The following is an 18,928-nucleotide window of genomic DNA, read 5'->3' as shown; positions in this document are numbered from 1 at the left end:
TACACTTGAGAAAGCCAGAAGGCTCACGGGGATGTGTGGGTGGGTTACCACCTGTTCAGAAACAGGTCAAACAGACAAGGCCAGCTTTTAACTATATCTTATAAACCTAGCAATTCTGAACCTGGGGTACAAATGAAGGTTATATATGTCCTTATACTGCACCTGAATACGATCTGGTACCCCCGTGCTGTCCATACGACTGGCCACATTTACTGTGTTTCCCCAGATGTCATACTGAGGTTTCCTGGCTCCTATGACTCCAGCTACCACTGGTCCAATATTGAGTCCTGTGGAGAAAGGTGAGAATGAACGATAATGTCTTAGATGCTTATATACTGGAATACCAGGAAGAGGTTTAGTAGTTCACCATGGTCTTGAACTTATGGTCAAAAGTAAAATAAATATTCTCCTTTACCAATCTTCATCTGGAAGTTGTTGAAGGAGTGCTCATTGATGTACTTCATCTGCTCACGGAGCCTCATGGCATAGTCCGCCAGCGCCGTGATATGTGTGCGGCCCTCTTTATCGTAGGTGGAATCATTGAGACCTGAGGCTGCCATGTAAGTGCTGCCTATGGTCTTAATCTTCTCCAGCTGTCTGTATTTCTCTTCACTGATGATCTAAAAAAAACAGTAATAGAAGTGTTTTATTTGTGAAGATTTCCAGAGCACAAGATGTAAAGGAGAGATTGGACACATTGAAAGGACATTTCAGTACAAATATAGCATTTAATATTCATGTTCACATTATGCAATATGCTGTAGTGTATAATGGTACATCTCAGCTTCACCGATTTCTTTTCAGAAATTCAAGTCATGTTCATTTATTGATATCTAACATACATCATAAATATACATAAAAGAACTTTACTGCACAGGCATGGATATAAAGCTGAAAAATGCATGCGATATGTATCTGCTTTCTTTCTAGTACAAACTTTAACTGGTTTCTTTTTGGACCTTTAAAGACAACGTCTGCAATTGTAAAGAACTGCAGTTGTCTCTGGTTTGTGTACATTCAGAAGCTCTGCTTCTTTTAAGGTGGAATGGTGTGTTTGAAATGAAAAACAACTGTTGTTTATTTATATATATATATATATATATATATATAGACTGACATTTAACTTGTCTGTATTTGTCAAATGTTTATTGGCCATTTCTCTGCCTTTCTCATAAAGAGAGAGTGACGAAGCCTAGCATGTATGACACTTGGGCTCTGTACACACATTAGACCAGTTTCCAGCGCACAGACAGACTAGAGAGCTAACAAATGGTGAGGAAACACATTTTGAATTTTATAAAAAGTGATTTTTGATTACATGTGAATATTCTCTTTAGATCGCACAGCTTTCAACGTATCCAACGTAGGACTCAACAGCTATGTATTCATTTTAATGAACATTAATTTAAATACACATAAATGTAAGGCAATGCTGATTTAAATGTGAGACACTCACCATATACCTGTATTATGTCTAAAACTGGAATAGTGATGGCAGCTAGAATGTAGAACAGACATGTGAAGTGCTTTGTATAGTAAAGATTCAAAATGTTAATAATAAAACTTTCAAAATACAGAGGACACCTAAGGACCTCAATCTCAGAGGCAATTCCACAGTGCTCAATTCTCAAAGTGCAGGAATTTCACACCTAACTTTCATTTCTTACCTCATCAAAGTCAGCGATGATTTCGTTGAGCAGCCGCAGGCACTCCACTCCTTCATTGTTGGCTTCAAGCTCCACATAAAACTCAGAGAAGTTGCTGATGGAGGCAAACATGACGGCCACACACTCACATGACTGGTAGTAGAGCTCGTCATTCCTGCGCTCTCGGGCCAGGAAGTGGGCTGCCACATCTTTGGGCAGGATGTTGTGGAGGAGACGGCGGTTATACGCCTGCAGCTCCTCCATCTCCTCCTTCTCTTCTGTTGCCTAGGATAGGACAATTCCAAATTAATGATTCAAAAGGGTTGAAATGGGCCACAATACTAAAGAGTACTGACTGTTAGACAAAGGCTAAGTATTAAATGACCAGAATGCTGTCTACTAAGTTGTGTCTGAAATGAATGCCTGTATAAATGCTACCTACTTTCTGCTCCAATATCTTTTTTGTGATTATTATGGCAAGCACTGTACGTGTACTTCTGTCTTGGAATGTGTTAAAGTATTCCTGCTTTTAAAGTCTCATTTACAAACACCTTAATTTAAAAATTCTGCTTTCTAAGACACTGACTTGTGAGACATCAAGACTTCTGTTTCAGACACATGACAATAACAGAGACATGCAGGTTAGGGTCAGTTTGGTTGTAGTAGTGTTTACAGTAGTTTTGTAGTAGTTTTCTACTTAATCTTCAGATTTTCTTTTTGTCTTGTTAATCACTTTATCATCCACACTGAAAACTGGTCTTAAAAATGCTCCAGAACCCAAAACTTGATCCACATGTTTGAAAATTTGTCAAAACTACTCAGAATTATGTGATAAGAGTACATTACCTGTAGCTTCCAAAGGAAGTCAAGTCGAGCAGTTGACTCCACCTGCTGGGCATGAAGATACAGTGCCAGCACAAAGACGGTGAGGATCACTGGTGTCATGACCTTTAGAGACACTTTGGTCACACTGTAAGGACTACAAAAAAAACAAACAAAAAAAAAAAACAGACCACTCAGTATCAGTATTCGAAATTGAAAATCTATAGCATATTTACAGGGAGTGAAATGAATTATAATCAAACTTACCACTGATTGGTGGTTTCATTGATATTCAACCTATACAAAAAAATCTATTAGAATTCTTTTAGTCAAAGGCAGATTAATGAGTAATAAATAGACAACAGAAAAACAAACTCACCCTTCAGTTTCATTGAAAATTCTGAAAAGGAATTGAAAGGAAAATACATTTAATTAATTTAATTTAATTTAATTTAATTTAATTTAATTTAATTTCAAAATATAATATGTGTGTGAGGGGGAATGTTTTCGAGAAAGTGTGCAGGCTATAAATATCGGTAGATGGGGTGAAGCACGAGATTGGAAATTGCTGGTGGATGTTGGAAAAAAGCTGCAGGTCCCAGAGTGCATTGTGTTAACTTCACTGAGGCCAGACATGGCGCTCTACTTTGAAAGTAAACTGATAGTTTATTTCATAGAGTTAACAGGAGGCAAGCACATGTAAGACCGGTGGAGATAGATGTTAAAGGATTTGTAGCCAGTTCGGCATCAGGGGCCGTAAACTATGGGCAGCTGTGAAGGAGTTATCAGAAACAGCTGAAATGTCTAGTCAGTGTTTGTGGATAAGAAGAGCACAGATTACTTGGGGAAATGCACTGTAGAGGTGCTAATGTGGTTGTTGGTGATGCAGTATGTAAAGTTCATATGGAACTGGTGGCACTGAGCAGCATTAACGGTGCCAGTGGGGCTAGGTACACCCTTAGTCACCAGGGAGGCCAGTGTGGATTTATGGTTGTTGAGGGTAAAGGGTAAGGAAGGACTGTAAAGCTGGCTTGGACGGGATGGGTCTTGGACACCAGACTTCACTGTTGAGCCTTCTGGAGGTGTTGTGGGCTTAATTCAGCAAAACACCAACGAGAGGAGGTGCCTGCCTGATGACCCTTGTAAAGAGCTAGTGATACACTGGGTGGTTTGGGCACTCGTGGGCTGGGCTCAATGAGTAACCGTAGTTGTTAAGGATAGCCGGTTGCTGATCAGATCATAAACGGGCACAGCAACTTTAGTGTTGAGGTGTAGGATTCAACAGGAATTTGATGGTTGCAGGTAGGAAGAGAGCGTGGTGGGCCCTATGTGAAGTTCTAATGGATTCACATAGCATATTTTACATCTTTTCTTGTGTATGATTATAATTACTGTGGTCAGTAATTTTCAGGTGAAATCTGTTATAAAATCATCTATCAAATGAGTATTTTGAATGAAGGTATCTGCAGGGGATGTTCTACTTAATCCAAAATTCCTGCTTTTTTGTCATTGTATATCAGTGCAAAAAAATTTGACCTCTGCATTTAACCCATATGTGACAGTGAACACACTTACAAGTACAAACACAAACACATACACACAATAGTGATTAGTTATTAGTTCATTAACCTTTAGGCCACAGCTGCCCAAAAATGATAAGTCAGAATCATTTTATTAACACTGTAAAATTTACAAGCTACACTGTTACAAACATCTGCACAAAAATCCAGGCCGAGAAGGCCTCCACAATGCTCCACTATGCCTCCTGGTGGCTGGGAGTGGTACTCACAGGGCATTGGAGGTGACAAAGAGGTCAGCGTTGTCAAACAGCACCACCTCTGGCCACTCCACAAGCAGCAGGTATGTGAGCTGGATGAGCAGCATGAGAGCCAGCTTCCCTATACTGCTGATCTGCAAGAACACTGAGCAGGCCAGCAGGGTCAGCAGCACACTGTAGCTGAAATACTGAAAAAGAAAGAGTGAAACAGAGGAGCAATCAGAAATAGTAACAAACTGATGAGGACATCACCATGTCTATTGGAAACTGTGCTAAAGTCATGCAATCCTGTACATTTTCCTAGTTTTCTTCATTAACAGTTTACAGCATTATCAGATTATTAATATATTTTAAAGCAATAAATATAAAGATCATAACAATTTCAAATGGTGTTAGTGTTTTGCTTTGGTTTACATGAAAAAAAGACTATAATAAAGACTATAAATGAACACCTCGGGAAAGGGGCAGGATGGTGCATCACTGGGGCAGATGTCCAAGCCATCCTCAGCAGAGCGAGAGAGGTTGTAGATAATACAGGGAGTCACCTTGTCTACTGAGGAATTCAGCTGTCTAGCAACGCAGTCTACAAGCTTCTCCCTATCACAAGCAAACTGCATACACACAATCACACATAGACACACTGGGTTCACACTAAAATCCCAAACATTTAATATCTATTTACAACTGCACATTACTGATTCTCATTCATCTAATTAACATCACAGACATCAGCTTCACATATGCCTCCTGTGTAAAGCCTTTTGAGAATGAGATGATATTTCATGAAAGTAAGGCTGCATATTGTGGGCTGTGCTCTTGACTGCACTGGAAGGTCCAGTTGCATACCATATTGATGAAGGCAGAGATGAAGACAAGGATGATGCTGAAGACGCCCACCAGGGTGCTGTTGGTGCGAGACTGAACAATCTTCTTGGACACAGTTTGCATGGCAGCAGGGAAGAGCTGGTGTAAAAAGAGCACAGGGGTAGCACTCGACAAAGTGTGAGCTGTAACATCTTACTCTATTAACAAGACGTTTTTATTTTTATTATTTTTTTATACTAATATCACATTTACAGATCTCATTTCCAGAAAAGATGGAACATTTTGTAAAATGCTATAAAAACATTTCATTGTCTTGAAGCTTTATTTTACAGATATATTTACAAAGATAAGGTTTCTTATATCTACACTGACCTATATGATTGTGTTTTTTTAATATATAAAAACGTTTAATTTGATGCCTGCAACACACTCCAAAAAAGTTGGGACAGGGGCAAAATAAGAGTGGAATGTTAATAGAATATTCATGTCACACCGTTCTGAAGCATTACACTGTGCGCAGATGAATATAAAAGGTATCCAGATAGCAGACACTCACTGGCAAGATCTGTCTCACTTACAGCTCAGCTTCCGCACTGGAAAGTGTTGTGTTGTCCAAATGATGGCCAAATGTCATGAGACAGGCTTGACTTAGGTTATGTAAATTGTTGTGTGGGACAGACGCTGGCCAAATATTCAGTTGGCCCAGACAGCACACCTGACATCTGACTCAATATAATTTGGACCTGCAGCTAAGCTGAGGCAGCCAGGCTCACCCAGAATCGACAGTGTCATCCAAGGCCAAATAGGGGCTTTGGATCAGAGAACTGTAGATGTGACTCTGTCCCAGTTTTTTGCACTTTGTTGCATCAAATTCTTAATGTGTTTTTACCTACAAAATACAATCAAGTTGATCAGTGAAAACACTGGAAATCTTCTGTCAAAGTAAGAAAAGAATTAAGAAATGATAGATTCTTGTTTGCATTGTATATGTTAATGTTTTGACTTTTCCTGGTGTTTTAAGATTAAATTTTATTATGACACATCTACAATGAAAAAAAATCATAGTGGAGAAATAATATTTATTTTTTAAATTTAGTTGGTGGTTTATTTTTAGCCACACTTACCTGTTGCACAGACTTTAGACATTTTATCAACTAGTCCTAACAGATGTACACAGACGTATGTATTCAACCTAGGTTTACAGAGTGTTGTTAAAAGAAAAGGTGTTGAAATGGTTGTAAACGTGCCCTTGTCCCAACTTTACAAAATAGTGTTGCAGCAAAACAAACACTTAAATTTCTGAGTTTTAACTTTTGTCATACTGTCTTTGTACAGTATTTGATCTAAATATAACATTTAAATGATTTGCACATCACTGCATTCTGCTTTTATTTACATTTTACATAGTGGCTCAAATTTTGTAACTGGGGTGTTTAACACCTATATCGGCAGTACTGACCACTGAAATATAGAGTGCAATGGGCCTAATAAAGAATGCAGATCAACAGACAGACTGTAGTTTATAACTGTAGAATTATCATATGCACTTACAGGTATATGATATTAAAATGTGTGAATACTTTTGGCCAGGTAGTTCATTTATATTAAAGACTCTGTGTTACCTGACTGAAAGTAAGAGAACGTGAGCCAATGTGTTTTGTGTGTGTGTTTGCATGTGTGTCTAAGAGAGAGAATTAGAGCCAAACGAAAGAAATATTGTGTCTTACCTTCACACAAGAGTAAATGGCACAGATGAAAAGGATGTTGGCAAGGATGATAAAGATACTGATGTAAATTCCCAACATAACTGGGGTACTAAAGAAAAAGAAAACAGAAAAAATGTTGTATTTTATATACTCTGTGTGAGTGTGTGTGTGTGTGTTTGTATGTAAGTCTGCTGATCACTTACTGAGGGAAAATGACAATCTGAATAAAGGAGATGAAACAGAAGACTAGAAGCGTGCAGGCTACATAACCTCCAAAACGATCGTCCACCTTCTTCGCATACTAAATAGGGAAGGGACAAACCACAATTGTGAGAGGGAGATAACTGGTTAAACTTTTCTCACTATATTTGCAGTATTTGCATATTTGCACTATTTTTGAGTTCATAAACATCATAATTTGGTAAATAATTCAGACCAGTCATGTGAACACAGACCCTGTTCATCCTTTACACTAAAGTTGTAAATTACACTTGACTCTATAGAGGTCAAAATAAGCTATTTCTCTGGTGATTTTAAAATTTGTGATAAGCCTAGATTTAAGTAAACAAACAAAAATAATTTTTTTTTATTCCAGTGACTGTAACCAGTCACATTGTCAGGTTAATGTAATTCCAGATAATTCATTTTTAAAGAGGTGATTCCTGGGTCTATGGCGAAATTGATTACCATTCACTAAAATATACAGCTGTTCAAACTCCACAGATAGAAATCCTGCACATTTTTTGTGCATTTTCGTAATGTTTCAAATAGTTTATAGGCTTCCAAATAGGTGCCTAAAACATACTAGCGTCAGGATGCAGAGAAGCATTTCCAGAGCTTCACATAGAACATGACATTAACACCACCAAATTCTCAACATGTGGAGGAATGTGTTTGTAAAGCTGTTAGACAGACACATGCTATCTAGAGCAATATACTAAGAAGCTCTTTGAAAATCACCTGGTAGAAATGTAAACTGCAAACATATATTGGCAAAATATGACAAAAGAGTGAAAAATGCTAAAATCTTGTCTTCCACTTGTATTCCAAGTCAGTGGTCGCTCATTGTCTGTGAAAGTTTCTAAGCTTGACTCTACTTCCTGTTGCCATGGTTTCTCTGACATCAAATAAACACTTTCTGTACTGATTTAAGACACAAATCAGATGTGTTCTTGTAGAAAAAAATCCTGGAGGGAAAACTATTGTCTATAAATTCCATCTGTGTGTAGGGCATCAAAGTTGTTGCAGGACAACTGTGTTATTAGTGATTACAGGAATTTATTAACAGAAAAAAACAGTTGCTATTCCGTTTTTGTTTTTAGTTTTTTTCACATTACATTTAATAGATCTGTACATAGACATCCTACAGGACAGTAGGACGTGGAAGCTTCTCTACCACCTGTAGTAGGAACAAATATCTAGGAAATAAGGGGCAATGTTTAATATTGGCAGAGTAAAGCCAGTACCACTTGTCGCTGGTTATCGCCACACTCCTAATTTACATTTTAAATTTCATTTGCAAGTTAAACTTTATCATGTTGCTGACTCTGCCAACTTTGCATCACCTTCTGTGGCTGGAAATCACCAGCTCTCATTGTGTACCAGCCTCTTTGTCGTGTTGCTACAGATGTGAATGTAGGATTAGAGAGAAAGTGAGTTCAGATTAACCTTTTTCTCGAGGCTGGAGGTCTGGAAGGTGAGAAGAAATTTTTTCACATGGTCTTTACGCAGCTGATCAATGCTCCGAGCATCAATTGCTCTGCCCAAAAATTCGTCCACCTCATCCTCTGGGTTCATGGCTTCCTGTGCACCACGGCTGAGAGAGAAACAGAGAAACAAAGAAATATCACATAGATTAATAGAAATCCTATCCTTTTTTCTCCCCTCTTTGCATTATTTTATCCAGAGGACAGAAAGTAGTCCAAACTCACTTGTCTTTGCTGGACGTTTCATCAATTCCCTGAAAAAAAAGACAAAGTACCAGTATTAGCCCGGGAAGAGAAAAATAACAGTATTTAGAATGATTTACTCAGAGAGAGACAGAGGGGAATACGGGAAGAAATAGGAGAATGCACAGGTGGAGGACAGACAGGTACAGAGATAGGCTTAAAACACAGCAGACACAGAGAGAAACAGAACACATGGGGGTCTAACCATCTGTCGGAAGACTTTGGAGTCCTTGGTCCTGGAGAAGGATCGGTCAGGCACCCAGCGAGGCATCAAGGCCTCATTGGAATTTGCATGTGCACGCTGCATTTTCGCCATCATTGCTTTCTCCTCCTTCTGTAAGTTTCAATTTGGAAAAAAGGCATTCACTGAGCAAAGTGCAACTTTACATGAATCAGCATTCTTAAAAATCTGCATAAGTAATAAAAGAAGCACATCATGAATAATGGTTGCTATATGAGTTTAACTGTTTAGTTGGAGATTCTGACCCTTTTCTGACTGCAGCCAAGTACCAAGAAAGTCTCAATGCTGTGCTCTTTCAGGTAGGCGTTCCGCTCCCCTCCATAACCTGGCTCCACCTCATAGTCCCCATTCAGGTACTGTAGGGTAGCTTTGGTAATGTGGATCCTCCTGAGGAGCATAAAATATATATATTGTTTAATTTTGGCGAACAATTTGATTTCCTCGACCATACAGTTTTCTATAGAGAGTATATAAAAATAAATATAAAATAGATAGTAATACATTTTCCTATGAATAATGCCACAATAAAGGCATGGAGTCAGTCAGGAATATAATAAATAGTATAACATTTCTATTTTACTGTGACTTATGAAAAATAGAGTTTAAAGAACATGTTTAATGGCACAAAAGGAAAAGAACAAAATAGCATTTCAATAGTCATATATCTCAAACTTTGAAAATAAGAATAAATAATCAATAAGGTAACATTACATTAATTGGCATTTTGCATAAAATGAATTATAACAATATGAAAATCATTTGCTTGTCTGGCAAATATCAATGGGTAAAATGAGTTCCAAATCTTTAATTATTACAGATTAATTTACAATGTTTTCTCCAATACTAAAGAAAATGTGTTCCTACGTGATTGTGTTGCATTTGATTCGTATTCGTTTATGTGTGGTGTACAATATTACACAAAATGCATCTCTGAATCAGTGTGTTGACATGAATGGGCATTTGTTTCCATGTCCTTGCTTGTACAATGTATTATGCGTATGTCTCACCCTGCTTTGCCTCCAGCCTCCATGTGATTGGCTAGTGTGACATCATTTGACCACACATCAAACTGCCACTTCCTCAAACCGAGTACCCCGCAGTGTACACGCCCACTGTGAATGCCCACTCGCATGTTTACATTTACCCCTGTAACCTCTCGCACAAGCCTAGGCACACAGACACACACACACACATACACAAAACAAAGCATGTACACAATCAATTAGTGCTTAAATATATATCACATACTCTGCAAAATCAGACCTTCACTATACATACACTATATGGCCAAAAGTTTATGAACAACTGCACAGTAGAACATCAGTAAGAAATCACAAAATCTTCTCCAACTCAGTCATTCATCTTTCCTAACCACTTCATCCTAATCAGGGTCGCAGTGAATTATGGGAACCTACCCATAATTACTGTGGGCAAGGCAGGAACACACTTTGCAAACAGTTCAATTACAACATTGGCCGGGAAATTCATACCCCCTAGCTGGCATTTTGTATTTAGCATGGTGACCTCAGGCTCATGTGCAGCTGCTGTACACTTTTGGTCATATAATGATTAAATATTACTTATAAGCTCAAGAAAAATATATATATATATAAATTCTGTGTGGTTGCTAGAATTTGTCCCAACAACATCCAACCATTTGGGACACAAAGACACAATTTGTACTTATAGCCTGTTAGTTTAACCAGTGGCAAAAAAATAACACCAACACTGACAATTCTGCAATCTCTCACAATGGCTTAGACCAAACAACTCAAGAAGATATTTAAAATAAAACAAATGATCTAGGGCAAAGGCAAAAGTGAATGTTTATGTGAAGAGACATTTAACATTCCAACACTGGAGAGAGCTAAGGGAGTTGTAGGGCATGAAGGATGTTGTTGATCCTTCTGTATATTAGCTATTAGGGATGGATAATGTGGTGAAAATATAATATTAAAATAGTTCAAGACATTTTCATTATACACAATGTTTCAAATCGTTTTTTAAATCGTAACAGAAAAAAGAATCTAGTATTGCCACATTACAAAATATTTTATAAAATATAATTTAATTCAAATGTCTCACATATTATACTGAAACAATCCTATAAAATAATATGATTTATATTATTTTAATCATTAAACATTCAATAGGTCCAAGTTGTTAAAGTCCTATCAGCATATACTCTATGCCCTAAAAGAGATAATGTAATGTGTAGTCTAAGCTCTGAGGGGTTAGCTAACCAGCCCTAGTATTAGTTATTATTAGGTAAGTTAATTACCAGAGCTATTGTGGCATAGTTCATCACAACCAATAACAACCAGCAATGTGTAAACTGATTATCTGCAGCAATACCATTTAGAATTTTTAACAGACAGACATATCAAACCTGTGAAAATATATTTAAATAGTATATAAAATATCACATTAATTGGCATTAATTGGATATGACCACTGCATGACTACAGCAATACCATTTACCTTAAACAGGGTGGGGTTTTATATGTCCTGAAACCAAAATGTTTTGGATCTGATACTGTATGACATCTTGTTATTACACTACAAAAAACACACCATAGCTAATGCCAAAGTAGCAGCTATATTGAAACCTGAATTGTGCCCGTGATGTGTTATAATATATAAATAAGAAACAAGAATATTTTTATCTGTGTTCCTTTTTTTGGTGTCTGGATCCCTTATTCTGTCAATGTTTCTGTCTCAGTGTCTTTGACCCTCTTTCCCTTGGTGATTTTTCCCTCATTCTGTCATTGCTTCTTTCTGTAATTGTCCCTTTCTACCAGTAATCTGCCTATATTTGTCCTTTTTTTCAGTGTTTTCTCCATAAAGTGTCTTTGTCCCTGTAATTCTGAGTGTTGTTTTATTCCTTTGTTTCTATTGTTCTCAAGGTTACTCTCTAAATATCTGTCCCTTTTTCTCTCATTGTTTCTTTTTCAGAGTCTGTCTCTCTTTCTCTTAGTTCTTCTCTTTTACTGTCACGGCCCCTTGTCTCTCTCTCAGTGTTTCCCTCCCAGCCTCTCTGTCCCTTATTCTCTACGCGTCTCTCCCTGTGTCTCAGTTTCCTGCTGCGTGAGTGACACTCACGAGATGGCCTCGATCATGTCTACTCCCATCTCCACACAGCAGTGAGCATGGTCCGCTCTGGGCTCTGGCAGGCCAGACACACAGTAATAGCAGTCCCCCAGGATCTTAATCCGCAAGCAGTGGTTCTCCTATATCCACACACACACACACACACAAACACACACAAGAAAGAAAAAGGAAGAAGGAGTTAATTATGGAGCCCAGGCTGGAGGGGCCAGCTTCACGCTGAGGTGCAGAGAGCCCACTGTGTGTGGGAGTGTGCCTATCACTAAGCACTTAACACCTGTCAATACACTTCAAATCACATCACAACAGAAATAGAAAGATAGGAGGAACTTTTCTTTTACAATTAATCCCTTTTTGAGTATACTTACTGCTAGCATTAATTAATAGTTATATAAACTTGTAATTAATTTATTCATTAGTGTTTTTAAAGTGGAAATCAGTATAATAAATAACAGTAAACCAAGATGATATACTGTAAACATCAGAGACATGCTTAAAATAATGGTGCTTGTAATAAATATTCCTGCTTCAGAGCATCTGGGTCCAATCTCAGTGCTACTTACTGAGGCTAATTTATCAAAGCGGGCAAATAGTTCATTTAGAGTCATCACAAGCTCCTGAGCTGTGCACTGAGACGCCAGGCTGGTGAAACCCTCGATGTCTGCAAATAGAATACTGCGAGAGAGAGAGAGAGAGAGAGAGAGAGAGAGAGAGAGAGAGAGAGAGAGAGAGAGAGAGAGAGAGAGAGAGAGAGAGAGAGAGAGAGAGAGAGAGAGAATATTAAAATTAGGGAGGGAATCTCAACAATTTAAAGAAGTTACAAATAAATCAGCATGCATTCATATAAACTTTGTTATATATATTTTAATTTTACAGACATCAATGAAAAATATTTTGCCATATTTTGTTGTGTTTCAGACAGACTAATAATCGGCACGCAGAGATACACATGCCTTATGATATAAACTGTGCACTAGAACAGAGAAACTGGTGAAGAGGCTTGCACAGTCTTTTCTTAAGCGAACACCAGGCCGTGTTCTCTGGGTGGGTAAGAGAGACATCACATCGCAAGTAAAATGCTAGATTACACAGTTGACTGTTTGCTGGTTTAGCAAATCTACCAAGAGTGCTGAGCTGCCCAGTGGTGTTGTATTAGAAACAAAAATGAAAAAGAAATAATATAGGATTCATGTCTCAGAGGATGACTGTGCCTACCTCCACCCTCCTGAGTGATGGCAGTGTGTGTGACTGCGAGAGTCCTAATTAATGGGTGGGATGGGCGACAATTAAATTAGGTGGAAAACTGGGCAAACAATAAACTGCTTGCTAGCATTTAGCTTGATAAACAATAGATTATTGTATACCAAGCTAAATACTATAAGCAAGTAACTGCAATTGCATGAGAACCATCTGAAACATTTATGCTATCTTTAATTTTTCCAAGTTATCAATAAATGTTTAAGTAAACTTAATTAAGTTTATATTATTAATTAATTAATTCATTCATTATCTGTAAGCGCTTATCCAGTTCAGGGTCGTGGAGGGTCCAGAGCCTACTCTACTCTGGATCTGGACTTTCCTCTGTGGTTGTTGGACTCTTTTGGAGATCTGGCAACCCGTTTGGCTGTTTCTGTACCCGTTTGGAAGCTGTTTTGATCGCTCGGGTTTTCCTGTTTACTCGTTTCCATTGTTATTTCTATATTTATATCTGTTTTTATAACCTACTAACCATCCATAGATCTATCTTTTAGATTGTCTCCGCAGGAATATTCATTACAGAGGCACTAAAACTGCCACCGGACCCTGGAGTAACGTTCTTGGTGTAAGTTACTAAAATTCACTAAAAGCGGTAAGTACCTGCAATTCCATGGCTACTACTGGCTGTTTTGCCTGCTCAGAGTGTGGCATGTTTAGTTTAACGCCCTTTTCCACCTCTAGCGATAAATATAGTGGTTGTATTTGTAGTAAGTGTCAGCTAGTTAGCTCTCTGGTGGATAAAGTGAACCAGCTAGAAGTGCGCATCCGGAGCTTATTATTGTTGAGGGATAAACAGCGAGATTCAGTGTTAGCAACTCCGGGTGCCTTAGGGAGAGTTAGCACCCCCACGACTCCGGCGTTAGAGCCCTCACAGCGGGGTGAATGGGTGACGTCTCGGCGTCATAGCCGGAAAGCGAAGGCTGATGCTAACGCTGAGGCCAAAGCTAGCCCACCGGGACACCACGCTCCTCCGATTCGCGTGTCAAACAGGTTTGCCCCGCTCAGCGAAGCACCCGCTGAGGAGCCTGTTAAGAGTGCTCTGGTTATAGGAGACTCTATTGTTCGGCACGTGAAATTAGCTACTCCTTTAGGGGCGCCGGCAGTAACAGTTAGCTGTTTATCGGGAGCCAGAGCGCCGGATAATAGTGGCAACCTTAGACTGTTAGCTAATAGGAGATATTCGAGGGTAGTCATTCATGTAGGGGCCAATGATATTCGTCTGCGGCAGTCTGAGGTAACTAAGGGTAATATTACAGAGGTGATTAAACTGGCCCAGACGATGTCCGATGCCGTAATCTGCTCTGGCCCCATACCAATGCGGCGTGGCGACGAAGCTTACAGCAGACTTTGGGCGTTAAACTGCTGGATGTCCAAGTGGTGTTCCGAAAATCAAGTGGGCTTTATAGACAATTGGTTACGTTTTGAGGGCAAGCCTGGTCTTATAGGTAGGGATGGTATCCACCCCACGCGGGAGGGTGCTGCCTTACTTTCTTGCAGTATAGCACATAGTCTTTTAGTTAGTCAGCAGAGTAGTGTAGATAGCTGCTGACAATCCAGAGCCGGGACCAGGCCGCAGACAGACAGGCTAAACCGACCGTCTGCGAACTGTCTTGAGACGTCACCCAGGTTCAACTGTATTGAGACTGTGTCTTTCCCCCGAACTAAATGTAAAAGTAGAAAAACAAAATCAGCCTGTTTCAGCAACCTAATCAATATTAAATCATACACAACACCTAGCAGCAACACCTCAGAACTAAAATTTGGGTTACTCAACATAAGATCACTAAACTCAAAAGCACTCATCGTAAATGATATTATAAGTGATCATAAATTCAATGTTTTCTGTCTCACGGAAACGTGGGTTAAACCAAATGAATATTTAGCACTAAATGAAGCCACCCCCCTAGGCTATAATTATGCACATAGCCCAAGAATATCGGGCAAAGGAGGTGGAGTATGTGTAATTTACCAAAATACCCTAGAAATTAGTCTTAAACAATGTGACACCTTCTCTTCTTTTGAGGTTCTCTCCACTATTATTACAAATCCGGTCACAAAAAAGGACGCATTTTTATTATGCAACATTTACAGACCACCAGGGCCTTACTTAGAATTTCTGAAAGAATTCAGCGATTTTGCTACAAACCTAGCGGTGTGCAATCATAAAGTTATAATTGTAGGAGATTTCAATATCCATTTTGAGAAGGAAAGTGACCCACTAAAAAAGGCATTTACCTCAATCTTAGACTCTATTGGTATTACTCAAAATGTAACAGGGCCTACACACTACTGCAGCCACACTTTAGACTTAGTTCTGACACTAGGTCTTAACATTGACAAAATTAATATCTTACCGCAATCCTCAGCAATCTCCGATCATTACTTAATTTCATATGAGCTACGTTTTATCCATAATATATGTAAGAACCCTCGCTATTCTACAAGGCGTATAATAAAACCATCTACCGCCCTAAAATTTATAGAAAACCTACCAGAACTATCGACCCCAGTTCCAACTCCATCAGACCCAATGGACCTAGATGTACTAACTGATTACCTAGAAAATACCTGTCGATCTACTTTAGAAAAGGTAGCACCACTTAAACATAAAAGTATAAGACAGAAAAAGCTCGCACCATGGTATAACGATAAGACCCGTACTTTAAAACAAACATTACGAAAACTAGAGCGGAAATGGCGATCAACCAAGCTTGAAGTGTTTCATTCTGCCTGGAAGGACAGCCTTATAGAATATAGAAATGCCCTCACTAAAGCTCGCTCAGCATATCTGGCCTCGCTGATCTCCAATAATAAAAATAATCCGAGAGCACTGTTTAGTGTGTTTTCTAGAATTACAAAAAATCAAGCAGGTTCTGAACAACTAATTCCAGCAACTCTCACCAGTAAAGATTTTATGGACTTTTTTAATAATAAAATTGAGAATATTAGACAACAAACTCTAGCCACAGGATCAAATCCATCCTGGCTGCCACCCGATGTGAATGAAATAAAACATAATATAACTGTAAAAGAAAGACTTGAAACCTTTTACCCACTCCCACAATTAGAACTAGAGAAGATTATCACCTCCGCAAACTGTACAACTTGCACACTTGACGCAATTCCCACAAAGTTGCTCAAAGAAGTACTACCAGCTATTATTGATCCTCTTTTAACTATAGTAAACTCATCGCTTAGTCTGGGCCATGTACCCAAAGCTTTTAAACTAGCAGTTATTAAACCTATGATCAAGAAACCAAATCTTGATGCTAGTACACTGTCTAATTACAGGCCTATTTCTAATTTGCCATTTCTGTCTAAGATCTTAGAAAGAGCTGTGGCCCAACAACTTAGTTCATATCTACATAAGAATCATATATATGAAAAATTCCAATCTGGATTCAGGCAACATCATAGTACAGAGACAGCTCTAGTCAAGATAACAAATGATCTTCTTCTTGCCTCTGATCAAGGCCACGTATCCCTGTTGGTGCTTCTTGACCTAAGCGCAGCCTTCGATACAATAGACCACAATATTCTCATAGAAAGGTTAGAAAACATGGTTGGAATCACAGGGACAGCCCTATTATGGTTCAAATCTTACTTAACGGAACGTTATCAATTCGTAAAAGTAAACAATCTAACTTCAAATTATTCTAAAGTAAGATTTGGAATTCCACAAGGCTCTATTTTAGGACAATTATTATTTACATTATACATGTTACCGCTAGGCACAGTTATAAGAAACCATGACATTAACTTTCACTGTTACGCAGACGACACACAATTGTATATTTCAGCCAAGCCAGATGACAAACACAGATTAAAGAAAATAGAGGACTGTGTAAAAGACGTGAAAGGCTGGATGTTGCGTAACTTCCTCCTTCTAAACAGCAACAAAACAGAGGTCCTGCTTTTGGGTCCAAAAGTGACAAGAAATAAATTATCAGATTTAATTTTAAATCTCGCTGACTTTCCAGTTAAACCTGGTTCAGCAGCAAAAAATCTTGGTGTCATAATTGACCCGGATTTATCATTTGATCAACACATAGGTAGTATCACTAGGACAGCTTTTTTACATCTTCGCACTATTGCTAAGATTAGAAATGCCTTATCCCTCCAGGACGCAGAAACATTAGTACATGCCTTTATTACTTCAAGGCTTGACTACTGTAACGCACTACTGTCAGGATGCACCAGCAGCAATTTAAGAAAACTTCAACTAGTTCAAAATGCTGCAGCTAGGGTCCTCACTAAAACTAGAAAATTTGAACATATCAGCCCAGTTTTATCATCACTTCATTGGCTGCCTGTTAAATTCCGCATTGACTACAAAATTTTGTTATTAACATATAAAGCTCTACATGGGCTTGCTCCTGAATATCTTCAAGATACAATTTCCTATTATGAGCCTCCACGTTCACTCAGATCACAGAATACTGGATTTTTAAATGTTCCCAGAATTCAGAAGGCCTCAGCTGGGGGAAGAGCCTTTTCTTATAAAGCCCCCCAACTCTGGAATGATCTTCCAAAAAATGTTCCGGACTCAGACACAGTCGCAATCTTCAAATGTAGGCTAAAAACTCATTTGTTTAGTTTATCATTTGGTAGCTAATGCTCCCCCATAGATAAAGGCGGCAGATCCGGGGGGTGCATGGACACAGGGAATTATAGTAAACTGAGACGCTGGTGCTGTCGTCCCGCCGCTTCTCGCGATCACTCAGGTTTGTTGACGGTGGAGCGGAGGGATGCCAGTGTTTCAGGATGCTCCCGTGTCTGTGTGTCCTCCTGGTTCTCTCCTTTTAGTTAATGCTGTCATAGTCAGATCTGCCGGAGTCATTAGCCACACTCTGGAAATTTTTATATTTTCTACTTTACAAACACAAAACAGTTCAAAACTAATTCCATCCCTTTACATCTTTCCGAGTAAACGACTGCCCACCTGTCTGTCTGGACACTGATGGATGACTGTCGAGATCCTCCTCCACGCTTCAGACCAGCTGCCCACGCTCCAGCAACCACCAAGTGCCTTGAAGCTGTCCCTACACTGAAGTTCTCATGGACTACTAACTATCATCACCAGTAGATTGACCAGAGGAGGATGGGTCACCCCTTGTGAGCCTTGGTTCCTCCCAAGGTTTCTTCCTCAGCTGGGGGAGTTTTTCCTTGCCACTGTCGCCCCTGGCTTGCTCACTTGAGGGTTTTACATTTGTCTTTACATTTCATGTCAAATCTTGTCTTACTGGAATTCTGTGAAGCTGCTTTGTGACAACATCAGTTGTGAAAAGCGCTATATAAATAAATTTGATTTGATTTGATTACTCTGAATCATTAGGCGCAAAGCAGGAATACACCCTGGAGGGGGCGCCAGTCCTGGCCACAGGGCAACACACACACACATAGTCACTCACAGTTACACCTTTGAGTTGCCAATCCACCTTCTAAAGTTTGTTTTTGTGGGAGAAAACCGGAAACAGGTGCCATCTTGCATAGTATTTCACAATACTGAGGTATTTGGGCTTTGTGTTTGTCCAAAAACCTGTTTTCTAACAGACCCTTTACGGCTGTTTATTTTTTTCAATCATTCATTCATTATC

The 18,928-nt window shown here is 39.0% G+C and overlaps 1 protein-coding gene across 2 annotated transcripts in view; it reads right to left on the bottom strand.

Annotated features, from left to right (window-relative positions):
- The window catches only part of adcy6a (adenylate cyclase 6a), a 61,961-nt gene that overhangs the window by 4,660 nt on the left and 38,373 nt on the right, over positions 1–18,928 (bottom strand). For both annotated transcript variants that reach the window (XM_066670215.1, XM_066670216.1), the window contains exons 6-23: positions 12,638–12,749; positions 12,069–12,196; positions 9,974–10,132; positions 9,212–9,353; positions 8,931–9,059; positions 8,708–8,736; positions 8,445–8,592; positions 6,980–7,077; positions 6,798–6,885; positions 5,092–5,208; positions 4,698–4,856; positions 4,258–4,433; positions 2,848–2,868; positions 2,736–2,765; positions 2,493–2,625; positions 1,668–1,931; positions 416–620; positions 163–287 (exon numbers count right to left, since the gene is read on the bottom strand). In XM_066670215.1, the coding sequence (XP_066526312.1) occupies positions 163–287; positions 416–620; positions 1,668–1,931; positions 2,493–2,625; positions 2,736–2,765; positions 2,848–2,868; positions 4,258–4,433; positions 4,698–4,856; positions 5,092–5,208; positions 6,798–6,885; positions 6,980–7,077; positions 8,445–8,592; positions 8,708–8,736; positions 8,931–9,059; positions 9,212–9,353; positions 9,974–10,132; positions 12,069–12,196; positions 12,638–12,749 (2,263 nt within the window). The remainder of the gene's footprint in view (positions 1–162; positions 288–415; positions 621–1,667; positions 1,932–2,492; positions 2,626–2,735; positions 2,766–2,847; positions 2,869–4,257; positions 4,434–4,697; positions 4,857–5,091; positions 5,209–6,797; positions 6,886–6,979; positions 7,078–8,444; positions 8,593–8,707; positions 8,737–8,930; positions 9,060–9,211; positions 9,354–9,973; positions 10,133–12,068; positions 12,197–12,637; positions 12,750–18,928) is intronic.

This window comes from Hoplias malabaricus, chromosome 5 (assembly GCF_029633855.1).
Source record: "Hoplias malabaricus isolate fHopMal1 chromosome 5, fHopMal1.hap1, whole genome shotgun sequence".
NCBI classification, from domain to species: Eukaryota; Metazoa; Chordata; class Actinopteri; order Characiformes; family Erythrinidae; genus Hoplias; species Hoplias malabaricus.
The sequence above is the reverse complement of the archived record's forward strand: the minus strand, read 5'-3'. Positions and strand labels throughout refer to the sequence as shown.